General features: G+C 39.6%; 1 protein-coding gene across 20 annotated transcripts in view; it reads right to left on the bottom strand.

Annotated features, from left to right (window-relative positions):
• Window positions 1-21,164, bottom strand: part of DMD (dystrophin) — a 1,162,157-nt gene that overhangs the window by 26,369 nt on the left and 1,114,624 nt on the right. For 16 of the 20 annotated variants that reach the window (XM_055701082.1, XM_055701084.1, XM_055701085.1 and 13 more), the window contains 7 exons: window positions 17,943-18,109; window positions 15,726-15,837; window positions 10,541-10,677; window positions 9,729-9,767; window positions 5,133-5,198; window positions 3,745-3,810; window positions 427-585 (listed from right to left, as the gene is read on the bottom strand). In XM_055701082.1, coding sequence (XP_055557057.1) covers window positions 427-585; window positions 3,745-3,810; window positions 5,133-5,198; window positions 9,729-9,767; window positions 10,541-10,677; window positions 15,726-15,837; window positions 17,943-18,109 — 746 coding nt within the window. The remainder of the gene's footprint in view (window positions 1-426; window positions 586-3,744; window positions 3,811-5,132; window positions 5,199-9,728; window positions 9,768-10,540; window positions 10,678-15,725; window positions 15,838-17,942; window positions 18,110-21,164) is intronic. The other 4 variants (XM_055701083.1, XM_055701095.1, XM_055701093.1 and 1 more) reach the window with 2 other exon arrangements.

Genomic DNA, 21,164 nt, shown 5'->3' with positions numbered 1-21,164 from the left:
TACCCAAAAAGGGTTTGCACAGACTCAAAGGAGGAGAAAGACTAGAAAACAGAAATCTAAAGGGACAAGACTGTTTTTTAAAGCTAGGTAAGTTATACGAATGGCTCCTGACTGACCCTGTCTGAACAGTATGAACTGGTATGAAGCTCATCACTATCATGGAAATAAAGGCAACAGTAGAACAGAAGGAGATATGAAACATGGCCAGCAGAGCTTGTCACAGGTGGCACCATGAGTACTGGGTGACCCATGTATGTCTTTGAGGCTTGCCATTTTGTAGGTTTTGTGAAAGAAAGAGTGCTGACTCATCACAACGCTGGAAGTGGGAACAAGTTAATGAGGATTCAGCCTTATCACTTACAGAAAGCTTTCTTTTGCTGTTGCAGCGCATGCCCCAGGGCTGTGGCAGCTGGCAGTGTAACCCACCTGTTTTCCTCCTCCAGGTCTGCGAGGATTCTCTCCAGTTCCCCTCTTTCCTCGCTCTCCAGAGAAATCAAGATCTGGGCAGGGCTTCGTGGCTGGCTCAGGGGGGACTCCTGGTTCAGACTTTGGCAGTAGTGTTGGATTAGCAAGTGTTCATCATCGCTGGAAAACAGAGGAGGATAAAACAGGCTGTTCCCTTCCTCATTTTTAACTTCACAGTGAATATAAGGCGATGATTCACTCCCGGCCTCTCATTTCTTACAAAGAGATCTGCTGAACTCTTTGTAACGAACAGCAGAGCAAAGTACCTTAAAGCAAAATCTGCTGAACTGTTTCATTTAGTCTCTGATAATTTTTCTTTTTTGCAGAGTCCACCTCTCTTCCCCTCTGCTTCTCAGATACTTAAAAGCCAAGTTTTGTCACAGCTGACAACCTCAGCTTTCCTCTTTTGCCTAAATTAAGTTAGGAATTTCCTTGGGAAAAAAGGTCACCTGCTGCTGCCTGACCTGTGTTGTGGAAGGGTCATTCAAGCAAAGGCAAGACATTTGTTTTTGCACCTACGAAATCTCCTTCTGTAATAAAGGTGTCCTCTACCTATTTATCTCTACAAAATTGTAAATGAGGTGATATGAAAACCCCTTGACTTAATCTAATGATATTATGCTGTTTTTCACCGAGGTTTGGTTGGGTTTTTTTAAATTACAAATTATGTACCCTGTCAGAATATAAATATATTCTATTTAATACATGTGTGATCTCTTTACTTCTATTGCCCCAGAAGCTGTCCAGCATTTGAAACAGAAGCATCTTTGGAACAGAAAAGCAAGTCCAATCCTGAAGACCTTGACCACCTCCCAGAATTACACGGGTGTTGTAGGTGCTAAGGAGATGCACCTAGGCCCTAAGCTATGCAGCTAACACCTGTAGTAACTGTGAGAAACCATGGAAGGTTTCTCTTGACACTACAAGTTAAGGACAGAAAAAAATGACACTGCTGTTAGGAATCTTGTTTTTCTGGCAGTACCTACTTATAACAAAATAATTCAGTCTAGGTTTTTTTCTGTTATGTTTGCAATCCAGAATTTAACAAGCATTTTGAATAGCTGTTATTGATCAAAAATTAAAATTTTCCTTGTTTCCATTTTGTTCCTGAAAATGTTAATGAAGCCATTTTATAGACTGCAAGCATGCTAAAGCAATGTAAAGCACATTAACACTAGTTCATAAAAGGGAAATATTAATTTTCCACAACAGGCATCCCTTCTTTTTTCTAAATAAAATTTTAAAGGCTTTCCAGTTCCTAAATTTATACTTTTCATAAAACACTTCTACTGTGAATTCCTTCAAGCAACTGCTTTGCATTTATAAATATCCTTTTACATATCTTAAAGTGAATAAAGAGCGAAAAAGTGACATAACTATTGCAAGACAATGCCACTTTGTAAGACACACTCTTTTTGTATGATTTACAGCCTGCACGTATTTTGTATACATAATTAGAATGACACTATGTATCAAAATGTTTTGTGGTATATATATATATATTATGTCTTTATTTGCCTCCTTCCAATCTCCATCTATTGCTCTAACTGCAATTATAAGCCAAATAATCCAAAACCCGTACGAATGTCAACGAATAAGCATAACCTGACAAACAAAACCTGAAAGAATTGCAGTTGCGAATTCATGGTGAGCTTTAATTTTGCTGCAATTTGTATCTGGATCGTATTTCTTCCAATATTCAGAATATAGAGATTTATTCTCATTTCAATAGTACAATCTGAGTAACAAATTAGATAGTCAGGGTTAACTTATTAACTGAATCATATTAACACAACCTTTAATTAACCAAAGAATGAAATGAACAGTAAAACCAAAGCGTAATACAAAAGATACTGTTTACATATGATTTTGTGACTAAGGACATGGAAATATTTCAGTGGGGAAAACATGAAATTCCATCTGTTATAGCATTACTACTATGTGTAACAATACAGAATCAACATATAACTTGGAAACAAAGTTTTCATTAACTGTGTGAAACTATACTGACATTGCATGTGAATTAGTTTTGAGGTGTCATTTTAACTTTCTCCTTTTTGAACCAATGTATTTTAAAAATGTATTGACATTATACATTTGACAAATGTATTGATTGTACAAGGGATTTTCTTCCTAAGTTGGTAGGTCATCCTACCAAGTCAAAAGAGAAACTATTCTGAAACAAAGAAACTACTTTATTACTATCCAAGACCATCTCACAGGCTCACAACCAACCTCAGAAAATAGTAATGATTTGGAATCTCAATTTAAATGAATGAAAGCTGGCCAGAGTGCTGTGCTTTAAAGGAACACTACAAATTCAGTAAAATTAAGATTCTGTATGAATTTAAACAAAATCCACTCTTTAAACTGTGGTAAGGATGGGATTATGTAGAATAGAAAAAAACCCCACTTTTAGAAAAGTTGAGATCTGATTTTTTTCATATTTAATTGATTTGGAATCTGTGCTATGGCTTCTCCTACACAGTTAATTAACTAAGATAAAATTCTCAAGCAGCACAATGACTTACGTGTTTCTATCCTGTTTTCAGAGATATTACTCACAGTTAGTTTTCTAGTTCTACATCTTTTCATTCAGAGAATGAACAAGATCAAAAAATTATGAGAAGTATGTCAGAAAACCACAAAAAGGTCTCAGAGTGAAGTTAGATTGAACTACCTTTTTAAAATGAAAACTTATTTATGATTTTACATTTAAAGTAGTACAATGAATGCTTGCCAGTATCTGTTGAACTCGAAGTGTATTACTACTACTATTTCACAGTGAAAATAGTCCCTCCTGGCTTACACCTGCAATGTATTTCAGGTGTTTCTAGACCAAAGATTTATATTCAACCCCACTAACCCTTTGAATGACATTTTTCCCACAATGTTTTCTGGCTTACAGGAATCTAACCATGATTAAGTTTGCTGTATGGATAGAAGGGTTATCTTTTTATCTTTGTCCTTAAAACACATCAGATGATGAGCGTTTTTTCCAGTAATATGGGAACTATTTGCTGAATAAATCAGTATTTTTTTTGAGGAAATTAGTAACTTTGATTTTGAAGGTATCAATCATCTGTTGCGTAAACTTGGTATTAAGCTGTAAGCCACAAATCTAGACACTATAATACAAACTGCAAGAACATGACTTCATCATTAAATTGAACCAGATGTGGTACATGGCCATGCAAGTTCAGCACTACAGAATTTCATTGTAAGTTATTAACTGTCACAAGAAAACACAGGTCAAAAATACTGAAACAGCCTACTTACATGCTCTCATTAGGTGAAATACTGTCATTTAGATAAGAACCATTGGTGTTCTCCATTTCTGCTAGCCTGTGGAAAAATAAACAAGACTCATTAAAATCAAATGTGTTTTCCAGAAACTTTATTTGCTCTAATATTCCTGAAAGACTTAAAGAGCATGATGTTTTTGATGAATTTGAAACTCAAATTAATTTACACTCACTGCTGATTACCGAAAAGTTTTGCAATAAGCTATTGCAAAGGATTGTTTCTTTGTTACAATGACCTGGCTAAACTCACTTCAGGGTTTTCAACCCTTTTTCTGAGGTTATATTCCACTCCTCATGATTAATTAATTCCACAATCAAGAAAAGGCCTTAAGATGCCAGGGGATTACACAAATTGCTTTGTACCTGGCAATGTCAACATCAGAACTGTAACTATCAGTCATTTCTCATTTGTTTTCAATACTCAGCCCCTCCTAAATGTCTTGCATAATTCAGAAATACCTCTCCCGATCAAGTGATTTTGGGGGAGAGAAAGAGGAGGTTGGAATAACTATACTTCATTACCTCAGCCCCTGCAAATTTACCCTCCTGGTGGAAAAAATTTGTCATATTCGTGCAATTAACCCACTTTTTGATTCTTAAGAGCAGTATGAAAGCCAGAGAAGTGAACTAAAGCAGTGATATACCGCTATTTTAATCCTCCAAATCAAAGAAAAGTCCTGTTTGTAGTATTCCACAAGATAAATTACTTAACATTAAAACAGCACTTGAGATTCACATAGTTTGGAGGTTTCTGCTCTTCTGATTTGTATGATTACAGCAGGGTCCATATTAAAAATAAAACCCTACGTAGAATCATAGAATCACAGAATGGTTTGGGTTGGAAGGGACCTTTAAAGATCATGTAGATCAACCCCCTTCAATGACCAGGGACATCTTCAACTAGTAGGTTGCTCAGAGCCCTGTCCAACGTGACCTTGAATGTTTCCAGGGATGGGGCATCTACCACTTCTCTGGGCAACATGTTCCAGTGTCTCAACACCCACATAGAAAACTTCTTCCTTATATCTAGTCTGAATCTGCCCTCTTTAAAACCGTTACCCCTTGTCCTATTGCTACACCACACCCTATTAAAAAGTCAGTAACTTGAATGCACAGCTTAAAGAAGACCCCACAGTATCTAAAGGCCACTTCTGACCACACAGGTGCTTTGGCACGCAGGTTGGTTGACAGGCTGTTTAACAGCAACCATGGACAATGTTCTGCATCCAGGAGCCTGGAAAACAAGACCCCAAACCCTATGTTTCTTTAAGAAGCGCTCAGGTTGCAGCTAGCCTTTGGCATATTTTTTTTTAAAATGACTGTTTAGAGAAAGATCTGCCTAATGTCCAGCTGGTCTCATACCTGCTAGCATAATGTTCAATGCGTGAATGAGTATCATCGTGTGAAAGCTGAGGGGACGAGGCAGGCCTATAAGGCAGAAAACACTGATTAATCACAAACAATACCCCTTTAAAAGTAAAAAAAACACTTAGCTATGCCTATAACCTCACATCTCTATGCCTTATGTTTACACTATGTTTGATAAACAGCAAGTTTAAACTCCAGGTGCTGTGTGTGCCTTCTCAAGCCATCAGTGCCATGTTTTGTGGTACCACACCAGGGACTTCGACCATTTTACAATCCGTCTGTTGCAACGACTCTTCATCACACCAACCCCCAAAGAGCCCTTTTCCGAAGGATTTACAGAAGAGCTTTTGCCCCAGTTTTCCCTTCACATCTGCCCTCTCCATTGACAATCCTGTTTTACACACAGCCCTGTGCTGGTTGTGAAAGCCCTGCCGGGAACCTCTCCTCTGCCTCCTGCCCTGCTCCAGTGCCTGCTTCCAGCACATCCCACTTAACTTTAAGGACCACTCCACAAACAACTCGAAATAAATACAAGAAACATAAAATGTCTGAAACGAGTCTTTAATAACACACTGCAGACACTGATGATTTTGCCTACCATCTTTCCAGAGTTGCAATCTAAACCACAGATCAGTGTGTCATACAGGAGGGCACTGACAACTATTTTGGGTTTTCTGCCTCACAAATCAGACCATATGAAGTCCTCGTCACTGTCTTGTTGATGAAAACAATTCATGGGACTTTTGTCAGAGTATTGTTTCTTACAGCCTCATGAATTATGTTGCCTACACAGTTCAGAGAGCACGTTTGCTGCTGTGTGGGAATTTGCCAATCTACATGCATCAGGTGGTGCTGGAATCACAAGAAATGATGCAGCTTCCCAAATTGTACAGCGATCTCCTATTTAGCTAAATTTCAACTTCATTCTGTCTCTGCTGACTCTCCTGGAACTTCTGACTGAGGAAGCCCTTTTGCCCCATTTTAAATTGTTGGATACTGTGGGTCGGCCCAATGGGGATTGCACTGCTGTGCAAGAGCAGGCAAGTTTTGTACTTACTGGTTATAAACCAAAACTGTAATAATCTTTGGTTGGTTTGTAATGCTCCTGTGTTTGTAGTTTGATAATCCTGCAGTAAATCTACTAGATTGGTCACCTTCCAGTTTTCTACTCAGCCTGCAAAGGGCTCTAGAAAATGAGGATCCTTCTGAATTCATAGAGCTGTACGCTGAACACACAAAATTCATCATCATTGATGTCTCTTCTCACAGAACAGCAAAGTGTTTTTCTTTAAGACATCACAGGGCAAGTATCACAAATCTCGTTTTGTCTGAAATGAGCTTTGGCCTCCTACTGTACTTTAACTCATCACATATTCAAACATTACCACAGCACACCGGAGGATAAATACTCAGTTCACAGAGTTCCTCAGTACAACACAGATTCAGGTGGACAGGCAATTGCTTCTCTGCAACTTGATATCCTATTTTGTGTAGTAACATCTACTCTGAAGGGAAGGGAGATGAAAAGGATGCAGTTCATTTAGAGCAGTGGATTATGGAGCAAGGTAACAATGGCTTTCTGATAAATTGATGCTATCCCAATTTTTTTTATTTGTTTGACATATAGTAGATGTTAAACTGGTCTAGGCTGGTACTATCAATGAAAGAAAAGGTCTTAGTTTCAACACACACACACAACCGTCGCTGCTAATACTGTGCATAGGCTGGGAAACCTGTGTTAAAAGTAGCTTTAGTTTTGAACTGGATCATTCTCTTAGTCCCTCTTACCCTGGCACTGCACATGTATTTGCACCAGTAGAAAGGAAAGGACAACACCTGGTTGGGACCAACTGGGTAATGAAGAGATGTCCCTTTTGGCAGTAGCGCAAGGCAAAAGACGGGCCTGACTGCATGATCATGTACTTTGTGACTTGAAACTAAGTTTCAACTTCAGAAATAACAAGGTATGTAATAAACATATATTTTAAGGACAACGCAGTGTTGTGTAACTTGAAGCTGATTCTGCCTCTCCATCCACTGCAGGCAGGGGATGATGCCACATTTCAAGGTTTGTCTCCACTTCAGAACATACTGCAGTAGAGATCTACCTCAAACAACTATTTAAAAGTTTGCATAAGAAAGCACACCTGTTGAGCAGCACTGCTGAATTTAGCTGCTCAGAGGTACATTTTTGCCAGCACCTGAGCAAGCCTGAGAACAACTGTGCTGCACTGCAGGCTGTTGCACAGACATACTCCTAGATGACCATATGTGCTACAGATAACTGTCCTTCCTTTCTGAGCACACACATTTAGCCCACCTAATCAGTATGTACAGTTAGCAAGAAGGCTGAGACACATAGCCCATATTTTGCCAAGATAAACATCCCTTTTACAAGGGTTCCACAGCTGCATTGCTCAAGCTGGGATCTGCAAGAACAGCCTGGGTAATTCCAGTCAAGTCAAGAGCTGATCGAGTGGCAAATACCACCTCCTGTAATTCCCTGCACCCCTGGAGACCTGGCTGGCTCAATGAAGGCACTTTTCTTGCTGCTCAGCGTTTCAGTTGATGCTTTTTGAAAGCACAAAATCAAGAAATTTCTATTAGTACCACAGACGTCCAAGTAAAAAGACACAAATTCTCACAAAAAGTGTGAGCTGTCCCTTTAATGCCTGGCAAGCTGAGTTTCTGTGCAAAATACTGGATAGTAAGGAGTCAGAATCACTAACTTCTATCAAAAACTATATTCACGTGTATTTACAAACAGTTCCATGTATACCACATGTTCATGTCAGGATAGCACTAGCATTGCTGAATGCTGGCAGGTTATGCTCTTCTGGAGTACTCTGAAGATTACAAGAAAGCTGGCATGAAAGCACCAGAAAAAGGCAAGATCTTAGAAAACATGGGAAAGTTTTATGATAACCAGAGTAAGAGGTTTGACTACTGAAGTTGGATTCAGTCCTGTAACTGAGAAACAGCTTTAAACCTGGGTAGCTCAGTAATTCGTGTTGTAAAAGCCTGGTGGTCTAGCACAAAGGAAAGGAACAAAGCAGAACAAAATGAAAAGCAATTCTTTCCAGTCACTATTCATTTTTTAATTATCTGCTTTCTTGTCAGACCAGAGGGAATGATTGTGCTCAGGAAGACACACGAGTTGGTCTGATAAAAGGTGCAACCTCTCCATACAAATCCTGCTCCTCAGTATTTCTCAAGTTTTCTTAGGATTACATACAAGGTTAAAATCCTGTAGCATACAACACCAAACCTTCAGTGTGAAGCTATTGGTGTAGGCATACCATAATATTATTACTGTAAGTTAAGCATGTTATGGCAGCTTAATTTCATGTTACGTCAGACACAACAATGACATTCCGTATTATCCTAGCTTTCTTAAAATGTTACTTTTAACTTTCCAATTGTTCTAAAGGGTAAGAAATCCAGATCCACAGTTGAGTATATAGTATGCTGCAATCATCCCCAGATGCATTTGCAAACGAAAGTGCATCCTGAAGTTCAAATCCCTTCTATTTCAGTCTGGCTTCAGCCTTTTGGTGTTTTTTGTGAGAGAATTCTCAACCATATGAAGTCTGCAGTACATGATGTGTTTCTTAGTTGCTTAAACTTCCTACAGGTAGAGCACTTGACTTCCCAATGGTTAGTGCTCCAAATGAAAATTATAAAATCAACATTCCAATGTATACATTTCACTATTGTTTATTCTACCAAAAATTCAATGAAGGTGCAAGCCATATACATTTGACCATATAGAAATATATAAAATTCTATTTATTAGTTTCTCATTAGTTACCAATATGCAAATTAAAAATAATCCTTATTTAACATTATTCTAAAATCATCCATGTAACACTGGTAGTAGCAAATGCCACAATGGTAAGTATATATATCTTTAGTTTATGCTGAGGGTATTACTACAACAATAAGACAATGCACGTGCAGGAATGGTGCAAGAATGAAAATCCATTTCATAGCTGAAAAATCCTGTTTTTTAACTTCAGAAAAAAAATACAGTAAACATTTCCCCATTTCAACCTGTCTTGACAAATCTTACTGTACCTAAAGAACTAATAAAATACTCATTGAGCTTTGGATTAATTGGGGCATATGAGTGTATGAGTGTGCATGGTTGCGCGTAAAACCAAATTATAGCTTTATATACAAAACAATGTCATTCCTGACACTGAATTAAATCCATCAAGTTCAATTTCTATCTTTCAAAAAGCATTTAAGAATACATTCAGAGGAATTGACACATTCAGAAACACAGGCTTTTAAATGACAAACTCTCAAAAGCATTAGTAAGACTGCACCAAAATCCCTGTTAATTTGATGAAAATACATACTCCAGAAAGAGTATACAGTACACAATCCATGACTGCTGGGAATTCCTGGATTTATCCCATTCTACTCATTTGGGATCAAAATATTCCTTCACAGAGTGCACCAAAGAAAATAACCATAAAGAAAGAAGGAAATGAACTTATGCAAAACTAAACAAAGAAACAAACAAAAAAGTGAGGGAACGTAGCAGCAGTAGCAGCAGCAGCACACTCCAGCAAAAGTACTCACGCAGAATCTACTGGCCAGAAGTTGATCAGAGTAACAGGACTGCAAGACAAAAAATGAGGAGGTGAAGATAGAGGCAGAAGAAACTCAGCAGCAAAATAACTACAGAAAGGTTTAAAGAAAAAATAATCACAACTAAAAAACAGAAATCTTAACAGACCAACATGAATGACTGTGCAGAGCAACCAACCAAAAAGAGGAAAAAATTGAAATCAGAGAGAGAGAGAGAGAGAGAGAGAGAGAACAAGCTGCGTGCAATTGCCATTAAACAACTCATTGAACTTGTAAAAAAACCCAAAAAAACGAAAAGGAGGTGGGTTAACTCATTGATTTCTCCATGTGCATCACTATTGCTCTTTTTCCCAATAAAGACATCAAAGTCATTTAGTAAGACTAAATACATAGGGTGAGAAAAGAAGAAATCAGCTGGGAAGCTTGCAAACACAGTAGCTGCATTAAAAAAATAAAACCACAGAAAGTAACCCATTTGGAAGAAAATAAAAAATTAATGAAGAGATCATTCATCTCCAAATTGCCATATCAAACGTAAAAGTTTATAAGGCTGTCCGTAACATGGCAAGTATTTTTCTTTTGCTAACTGAAGTTGTAAGTTCCTGTACGAGGACAGGAGAAAACTGATAAAGACAATGGCAATTGGAATCCCAGCTTGTGTTTTCCTGCCAGCCAAGGTTAACAGAAATGAAAGACATGAAGAGGCTTTATGCATTTAGGAAGTGAAGGGAATTGGCACCAGCTGGGGAGCTCACCAGAGCATACCAAATGAATTGCTATTTAGACACTTGAGAGCTACTCACGTTTCCATGTTGTCTCCCTCCAAGACAGTTTGCACAGGCAGGTAGCCCATTCGTGGGTGCTTTGCAAAATATCTTTTTGTTCGAAATTTGTTTTTTAGTACCTTGGCGAAGTCACGGACATCTTCTCCCGAAGTTGTCTGAAAGCCACAAATCACAATGAAATCATCTTTCATGAGGTTATTACAGTTTTTCAGTTGCCTCTTCCTTTTCTGGGTCTCTTGGAAGAGCTGTGGCCACACCAAGCAGAGCTACCAAACGCCCGGCCTCCCAAACTGCATATTTTATTTACTTATCACCGTCACCTTACAATTTACTATACAGCAACACTGCTAGTGGGGAGGAAGGAGGAAAAAGGGAAGCTCCAAAACCCCCTGATGGGCTCATGCCTAGTCTCAGGTGGTTTCAAGAGGACAAGCAATAATTGGACAAGAATTTGTCATTTCTTCACCTGACTCATGGGACTCTGGCTGCTTTTTGTTCAGCACTAAAATGGCTGTAATGGAGGATACACAGCTGGTCTGTGTGTCCAACTAGCTGCTTCACTGCCTGGATCCTGACTCTTACTGCACACTCGTCATCTACATCTCATGGACTCGTCAGTCCACGAAAGTCAGACCAGTACTCTCAGTATGCCTTCTTTCCAGTTTCCATTCTCAGCCTACTCTGCCATTAATATTTTGATCAAAGAGAAACAAAAAGCAGGCGAGAGCTACTGAAAACTCTTAGATCAGTTATGTCTTCCTCCACCTGTTTAATCTGAACCTAGCAGGCACTTAAGATCAGTACCCTGAGGACAGTACAATTTGCACAGTTTTCTACTCTCTTGCCTGTAGTCAGCTTTCCTTGCTGCTGTAGAGACCAGCAGAGGAGCACAAAGTGGAATTAAGTTTCCTAAACACCAGAATGAGCCAGTAAGAGTTCAAAGGATGCCTGCTGGGAAGATGCAAGACTTCTTGTGAGCCTGATTAAGAGTCAGGCAATTTTCTGAAGAATTTTAATGGAAGACTTCAGTTACTGTAGTCAGGCAGCACTCCCTCCTTTGTCTGCACCTCACAGAGACACTTGACCCTGAAATACTGCTCTTCTACAGTAAAGTAAGTTCTTCCTGACCCACATAATGATACTGCTTCTCCAGTGTATCTCATCTGAAGGAAAGAAATGAGGGAAAAGTTAATCTTTCTGACATTTTCTAATGAGTTCTATGCCTTCTGTTTAGAGAGGAAGGAGGTGCTGGGACCTATCAGTCAAGCCAACCTTCAAAGAACTGCTGAAACACAGAAGTATAGATTTTTAATGAGGGCCTGGGTAGAAAAATTAAGGATGCCCTGAAAAATAATCTGCAGAAAGACTGAAATGCATTAACGGAAAGGACAAATACTATCCCTGTACTGACGACACCTACAGGCTCCATTTAAAGCTGGAAATAATTTAGCCCTCTTTCCAGTCAGTTTGGTAGGAAAATTTGGTGTGAGCAAGGACTGGCAGAGAAGTGACACAGCAGAACCTATAATCCAGTACAGCAGCATCTGTACTTTCAAGAAACTGAGATAATGCTCAGTAATATTAGATATAACTTCCTCAATACCTCCAAAGTAAAAACATTTTGGGAAGGGAGGGATTAAGTACGCCCAGACGACCCAGAGGACTCCAGAAAGGGGATTTACTGTGGCGGCCTTGCATGCCTCAGCAGGAGGGAATTCCCTCTGCTGAACGCCATCTGCAATGCCTGCTAGGAGAGCTCCTAACCAGGTCAGCATCAGGAGAGCCCACAGAGGACATCTGTCAGGAACAGAGAAATATTTTTCATATTTAGTCTTGTTATAAATCGACTAAACATAGCTTTCTGTCCAGTGTGCTCACCTGTGTCATTTATAACCATTTATTCCTGCCTTGTCTATTTTCAATATTGTGAACACTTTCCATTGCATTTGACGGTAATTTGGATTAAGTGTTTTCAGGTAAAATTAACAATAAAACATTTTTTGCTTTGACCTTCCTGGGGATGTTATCCCCGCCTTGTTCCTCTGAACAGTCTGCATGACAACCAACCAGTAAAATGGTGGCTTTGCATGGAAACATCCCGATCTACTGGCAGCACAAGAATCCCAAGAAGAAAATATGTCTTCTAGTGACAACTAGAAGCACCACACAGCTCTCATACAATAAAACTGCCATTTAAAAAATGTTCAAGGAGCACAAGAAAGGCAAAGAAAATGTGATTATTATGTGGACAAGTTGATAAATGGAGGCTATTTTCAGCCAAGCTTTCTGATTTATCCACAGTTGGTTTATTACATATGATTTTCAGAGTAAATTCATCCAAAACAAAACTCTTAGTAGAACTGGGTTACAAGGAACAAACCGTGGAGCTTCAGCATCTCAGCTCTCTTAAATCAAAGTAATACACAGGCAGCTGGGTCGCCCACGTTCCAAAACTATTCTGAAACCAAAACTATTTAATAAGAGATAGTAGTTCTTATTCACATTAAAAGAACTTTACCACCATCTGACTCTTCCCAGTTTGGTTTAAGAAAGTGCCTTGCCAACCCCCCACCTCAGACCTCATTCCCAACTGTAAACACTAGCTGTAGACAGGTATCTTGGTTTGACATGCATCCTTTCTAACAAGGTGGTTTTTATGCTGGTGTGTCACTGTTTGTTAAACCCGAACACAAAAATGATCCTATGTTTAAATTCCAATCTAGAAGTTATATTCTACGCTTTATTTGAAACCTCTTTAAAAGTCACCCCTCTTTGAACAATAAATTGAGCTGCATGGCTTTCAGGAATAATTGTAATTTTTCTGTCTAAATGAAAATTAGGGAATTGCCTTGCCCTTATTCTGCCTCAACCTTTTGCAGGACACGAAAAGTCATCACATCCCTCAGAAATTTAGCATGTGTTTTTAAATCTCCCCTAAGCAGAATTAAAGTCTGCAGTGCTCCAAAATTTCCTAGAAGTAAGAGGGAGGGGGAATAAAAATATCAAAACACTTCATTGTGCACATCTAGCTATTGCAAAGAGATATCAAAGAGGGCATCACATGTCTTCTGTCTTCCAAAATGCATTTTTAAGGTGAGAGATTTGTCTGCAGGAAGAGGAAAAAATGCTCTGCCACCTGCATACCTCTTTTCATTCATTTAGAGAACAATTACATACTAGACATGATAGCTTCAGTGGATGTCTTGCTCAGTCACACAGTACTTGGGTTTATTTTTCTAATAGCAGCAACACAAAAAAAGATCAGGGCTTGCTGTGCGTCACATTCACACATAGCCCTCCCTCCCCTCCTTTAATCCTTCTCTAATTCAACTGGCTGCTGGTGCAGCCAGGCACAGCATATTAGCATGGGCTGCTGGAGTTCAGGATTCACATAAAAATGTACTGGCTGTGAAGCATTCTTTATTCTGATCCAGCAATCTGGATGCAGTTGCAGGTTTTCTGTTCACCACCATGTTCTCCTACTAGTAACCTGTATTATTAGGGAGAAATGTGCTAGACCCCATGTTGCAATGAGTTGCTGTAGATTGTGGGGGTGTCTCATAATCCCTTTTCATTTCTCTCTCCTCAAAACACATCCTATGAACAGGTTAAGAAAACAGTAGCAAGATGCTGGTTTGTGCACTCTATGCACCATTCATGAATCTCCCATGTCGCTCATTAACAAGAGTAAGAGTGGCAAACTGCAAAATTCGTAGCCAATTCAGCAAGGAGGTATTCAGCTGCAGCTGGAAGGAATGCTCTAACATGGTCAGTCAGTTGGTTGCTCACTCAATTTCCCTACAATTCAGATCATGAGATTCTGCTCTAGGAATGCCTGCAATCGAGAAGTCTGTTCAGACCTGCCCAGGCAGTGCCAGCATTTCCTTCTGACTTGTATTTCAGGCAAATCACCCTTTCCAGTAATCTCAACCCCTGAGGGACAATGCTAAAAAGCAGCAGCCAATGAATACCAACAAAAAAACTAGTAAATGCACATTAGTTGCCCTTCCAGAGACTCAGATTAAATACTGCCATTTAAATGCTACAGTAAAAATTGATAGATAATGTAAAAAAGTATCAATAAATTAAACCCAACAAAAATACTGGTTCTGCTTTACAGTATCATTTTAGGGGGATATTTTTTTCTCTATCTTTCCTAAGTTTCCAAGAAAAGCTGAGTCTTTATTTCATTTTGGCCGTGTTTTTTTGTTTGCACAAAGATGTACAGACCATTCATATGAATTGATGAGGCTAGCCCATATATAGCTTTGATGCTTTTCACCATTTATATCTGACCAGCAGATGAAAAGGTCCCCAAGCGTAGGGACCATCCCATTACACCAAGAGATGACAACCAGAGAGTACACTGCTTCAAGACCACCACAAACAATAGCAAAGGCAGCTGAAAGCTCAGTCATGCTGCATTGTAGAAGGACAACTTGAGAGATCCTCTAATTTATGCCCTTCAGCACTGGTCATGAGTGGCCAAAAAGAAAAAAGGAGCACACTGAGAGAGTAATACGGAATTTCCTTTGCCACCTGTCTGGTACGAAAGAAACATTTACACAAAAGTGATCCTTTTGGGAGCTGTGAAACAAGGATGAAGACCCTCACCCCACCCTCAATGCAAGACATGTGCATTTGCACTTCATTGAACATGCTGGCTTCCAGTCTTCAGAAATTAAATCTAACCTGCTACCCTTGAGAACTTCCCTCATATTTTGTATCATCAAGTGATCATACAATAGAAAGGTAGCACAAAATAATAAAGAATTTAAAAATGCAATCATAGTGTTGCAGGGAAAACGAGAAGCAGCAACTTGCTGAGGAAAGGAAGAAAACTCTTACACTAATACAGAGAAAACATTGCGACATATGATACAAATGAATATTCACACAAATCAAGGCTTCCTGCAGGATCCATAAAGTGAACTATGGCACTGAACATGGAGCAAGTCATTAGCATGCAATAACATATTACGACACAGCACTGTACAAACAATGAACTTCAATTTACTTCAAACCACTGGAGCATCCTTTACTAAGCATCAGAAATTGCTGGCATGTATAGTATAAAAGGTGATTTAATTATAGGGGGGGAAAGAAAAGCCACCCAAATGCTCCATTACCTTGCACATAGGAAATGAAATCTTTCCTTTCAACATAAGAAGGGACAGTATGGGTCAGTAAAACAGGTACTTACTGGTGTGCAGTATTCCACCATGGGATAGTGCATTTTATGACCTTTTGCAACACGGCCAGAGAAGAAGCAACTTTGGCAGATGTCATAGTTAAAGTGCTTTAAACTCCTATACCTGAAACAGGAAGAACACAGCTTCAGAGCTCTGTATGTGAATGCTTCATATCAGCTTGTCAAGTTTTCTGCATTACTTTCTCTTCCCTGAGATTTCACACAGAATGCAATACTGGGCAATGCTCCTCTGCCACCGAGGGACAAGTATTGCTGCCTCAGATGTTTATCAAAGATCTGAATCTTCAGAAAAAAAATAAACATTGGGCAACAGCGAAGATTTCTACACATTCTCTCAACATATGAAAGACATCATCATGCCTTTTATCTCTGTAATGGTAATCTCAGTTCTTTTGCTCTTCATCATGATTCTGAACACACAATGTCCTAAGGAACTAAAATTCAAGTAAGTAATGCCCTCTTCAACAAGTCACTCTAGCAAACTCCTAAGTGCTGCATACAAGGCAGGAATTTGTTTGTGTCCTTCCTAGCACCTCTATCAAAACAATTTTCCTGTATGGCATTCCATCCGTGCAAAACTCCGAATGCACTTTAGGTCTATTATTTAATCTCATCAGCTCTATGAGGCAGCTAACTGTTGTATCTGCTACGCTGAAGTGCTTCAAAGAGCCAGAGGCATAAGGGTTGTCTTGTTCCAAGTACACGAAGCGGTTCAGTCACAATGACCTCAAAAGAACATTGTTTTACATGTACTGAGGCGCACAGTATTAGCTTTCTGAAAGCCTTCCAGTACAGTATCTTTTTGTCAAGTGCGTACACAGGGTTTCAATGACTTGCAAAGGCAGAGCAAAAATCTGCGACAGACAGATTCTACTGTCATGATAATAGATTTCTTATATAAATTTGAGAGACAGATGAGATCAGTCAAGTAAAATTAGATGCAAACACAGGGCTCCAGTGTCCACTTCCTGAGTTCTCGATGCTCACTACAGACTATCCATTCACTTGCCATCCTCTGATTTTCGAAGTGCTGCGTTTTTCAATTCCACCTACTTGTCTTTGGCTATTTATACAAAACCATGTAAATAATTCAGTAGTTCATAAACCGTATCTGGGAACAGGAAAATCAGACTTTGTGAGTGTGCTGGACTACTCACATCCCATCCCTAGCTCTTCCTTGGTAATATATAATATATCCCAGTATAAATATTCAAGGGGAATAAAAGCAGAAGGAGAAGAATGTAGCTGATTGGAGGAACAGCCTCACTGAAGAAAAACTCACTTTCAAATCACAAAGCAGTACCTTCATTATTTCCCCTGTTTCCCACTACCTGTGAAACTGCATAGCAGAAAGCACTGCCTCACTACATGCATAAAAGCAACATTCATACTCTCCCAGGTTAGAGCAAAGTGATTTTTCTATGTGGTACTGCTTACTGCTGTTGTCTTTCCAGGTTTTAGAAACAAAATTACATAAAGCTCTTTGTAAACAACATGATACCACAGAGGGAGAAATGCCAATGGTGAAAGAAAACAGTGCACAAAAAGGACAGAAACCATATAAAGCAGCTATTGCGCAGCAAAGTGATAAAACAAGTCTAGGCATAATTGAAAGAGAGTATTTACTTAGCCGTTAAGTGGATTCTCAACAGGCATACCAACACACAGCCATTTTACACCACAGTGACTTATTCATTGCCATAGTAACCATGGTGTTGATCCAGATGTTTAAATAGACCAGCAACATTTCCCCCACTCCAGGTTAATGTTTCACCACCAACATTCTTTCTCTGAGAAATGCACATGTAGCTTTACACATCCACAAATTTTCAAGGCATTCCCTTGCTTTATACCATGACAGAAAGCAATTCATTAGGATCCAATTCAGATAAGGTAATGGCATGTATACGACACACTGAATGTAAAGCTAATTGTTTTAGTTGTGCAATCCACCAATACTTAGGTTGAGACAGGGAAAGGTTGGGACACAGAGGAAGGGCCATCCCTTAACTGATAGATGATTTTTGTCCTTTTCCACTCTCACAACACCGTACCCAGTCTAGGTGTCACTCTCCCCCATGTCCCATCACAATTATTTTTTCCCTGAAGCAAATGCGTAAAATCGAGCACATGATTGGCCCAGAAATAAGCAGATCTCTTGATCCACCAAGCAGTAGTACACATGGCGGAAAGGGAGCGAGTTGGTACCTGAACCCAATAATCGGGCACTCTTTGCAGATGTTACACTTTGCTTGGTGTTTGGCGGTCTCAGCAGCAGCCACCCTGTGCAAGACGGGCAGCCACACCATGGACTGTGGTTCCAGCCTCATCCAGTCGAGGAAGAGGGCCGCTTCGATCTCCGGTTTGTTGTTGGCCTGTAACACAGGGGGAAGACAGACAGGGGCTGAGCACAAGTGATCTCTCTACTGCCAGCTAATTGACAGTTCAAGCCATTTGCTTCCTGCCTACTCCAAATCTTTTCCCTCAATATGCTCCAGATTTTTCCCATCCAGCCATCCATTAAAAAAATAAAATCAAAATAAACTCCAGGATCCTGCCTTCAAGCCAGGAACTGAAAACTATTATTAATGTTTCAAATGTCTCTTTCTTATTCCCTGTTACAATAGACAGCACTACCATGAACTCTATCACAGAGAAAATCATCCACTTACATGATCACCTGTGACGCCTGATCTCACGTTTCCCAGCTCTCTTACCTGAGCCTGCATAGCACTGCTTCTCACCTATTTTAAAAACAGTTTGTGTTATCCAAGCCCTAAAAACTGCACATCTTTTGATCAAAATTCCCTTCTTCTTAACATCCTTTGTTACCATACTTACCCTTCTTCAAAATGTGTGCATAAGGAAATCATTCCAACCCCTTCTCAAGGCTGTTGTTGAAAATGTAAACTCTCTTCCTCCTTAGATGCCCCAAAATCTGTCCTCCCACCACATCTCTAGATTTCCCATCACTGCTTGCAAACACAATACAGTTTTGCCCCACAGAATACGATCGATTCAGCCTCACATTCCATTACTTCCCACTTCTGCCTCTTTGCTCACAGCAGAAGAGCCTATAAACACTTCCCAGCAGACTCATTCCTCTGCTGCCTTCTCATCACATCCTAACAAGTGTGATTATTTCAGGTATCTCTTCTATGCTAACTTTGAGGCAGCTCAGTCACAGAGCTGAATACCACTGCAGCAGGCACCACGCATGCACCAAAAAATGGTCTATCATCCCTACCCAGCAGCATCTATGGTATGGAAAAAGAAACAGCAAAGAGATGAGAAACACAGGGCAACAGGGAACAACAGCAATCTGTCTGCATGGGTAGGAGCCATACTGTACTGGCAGGCTAGTCACTATACAGAACAGTGCAGAATAAAGGCAAAAAGCATCCAAAGGGATTTTAAGGAAAATAGTGGTGATGGAGTCAACATTTAGGGGGAACATCTCCCCGGTGTGCAGGGTGGGGTGAAGGCAGCACAAGCCTGTTAGAGAACCTGGGAGCTGGTTTCAGTGCTGAAAGCGAGGCAATGGATCAGGTGGGAACAGCAAAGGGCTCGGGCAGGGAGGATGCAAGGGAGGATGCGTCCACACAGGGAACAGCCCAAGCAATGAAGTGGGATACTGTTCCACTCCATTTCTCTAAACCACCACTACGTGCTAATTCAAATTCCTTGAGACATTTTCTTCCATGCTACCCAACAGAAACAGCATATTTATAGGCTGAATACGTTTAAATCCACAGTTTTCCTTTTTTTGCTAGGCTTTCAAATACAGCCCTTAGTGAGCCAGTCTTTTGTATTTCAAACTTCACAAGGCAGACTGTCTTCCTTTGTGGTTCCAAACCTATTTGAAGCATATAAATAAATAATACGTATTAATGTATCATGTACATGGATCAAGACGAATAGGGGATTGAGTGCTGGGGTTTCTTATGCTTGCTCTCAGTTATTCTTCTAGTTTCTCATAAAATCTGAGTTTAGTATGACCTAGCTACCTTATTTAACTAAAACAGCAACGAATGGAGAAAAAATATTACAACTGATCTAAAGCAGAGAGAGCTATAGGGAAAACCAATTAGTTGTGTGTTTTTGGTTTTTTTTTTTAAAGCTAACATTGTTTATAATCTTGACAAACAAATTAACTGATCAATATTTGAAAACTGAGAAAAATGCAGTCTCCTAGACAGAACCCCTCGTCACAAGAAAGATGTAGAAAAAAATACCCCAGAGTATCTCCTGAATAATGCACTGCATTAAAATTGACTTAAAATGCTGCTGCTATACTTTGGTTAATTAAAAATGAAGAGATTTTTTGTTCAGGACTTTCTTCTTGAGATACTAGTTTGGGAAACCATCTAAAGATTCCTATGACTGCATTTAAGATGCACATATATGGATTTCTAGTACAGTTATACACATCCTTTTTGGACGTTTGGGGTAAAACCATCAAACTGCAACATATCTACAATTATTTAGATAAAGACCCTCACAATGTAGTATTCACTACAGGTCTTAGATGAAATGGAATAACCTTTTTTGTTTTCACACACTGAAGTATTTCTGAAGGCTTCTGCATTAAATCCTACTTCTCTGCTTTTACATCTAGCTACAGAATTTAGGAATACCCCACAGAAAAATACAGAGAAAACCAAAAGTATAATAAAGTCCAGCCAACACTGACAACAGAATTTGTTCAAAACAGTGGATACTGCCTTCTGCTGCAGAACACTAGCGAATTCAATAGAATTAAATTAATTCTAGAATTCTCCTAAGAGAAAGGCGTATTTAAAAAATATGATCATTTATGTGTCTTTTTTTTCAGCTAGCAGCCAGGGCAGTAAAGCGGCTGGGAAGAGACCTTCTGTGGCTCACTCCATGGGCCAGCATCAGCCAGGAACTGCACTGGGAAACCATTACCCTGCCTAGCAGACTACACTTTTTTACAGTGGTCCTCTAAGCCTCAAAGAAATTTTAAGAGGATCCCTTTACTATCCCATTTCTAATACAAAAACATGAAGTGTACGGAAATGCTGCAGTGCAAGCTGCAGTTAGAATAAGAATCAGCTGCCCAAAGCACTGCTCTCCACTTGTAGCTGCTTTAAATTTGCAAGGAAAACGTTGCAGCGATGAAAGACTTTCTGTAACACCCAAAGATCTATTTTAAGTCACTGTCTATTGCCAGCAGTCCCAATAGCTGCCTACCCAGAGCTTAGCTCGCCGGCTGTACAAAACCTGTGCTCAGAGAGATTAGGTGCATTAAAATGTATCAGAACTGGTTCTGAATTATATTACATGAAGATTTAAACCCACGTGGAGAAAAGCTGGTCAGGGTCACACAGTACAGGACAGACAGTTCTTGACTGTTCCCTGAGCTGTTACTACCATTTTTTTAATACTCTCTAAATCCGGTAAAGGCAG

The sequence above is a fragment of the Falco cherrug genome, chromosome 2 (assembly GCF_023634085.1).
Source record: "Falco cherrug isolate bFalChe1 chromosome 2, bFalChe1.pri, whole genome shotgun sequence".
NCBI classification, from domain to species: domain Eukaryota; kingdom Metazoa; phylum Chordata; class Aves; order Falconiformes; family Falconidae; genus Falco; species Falco cherrug.
This window is presented reverse-complemented; position numbering and strand designations above follow the sequence as displayed.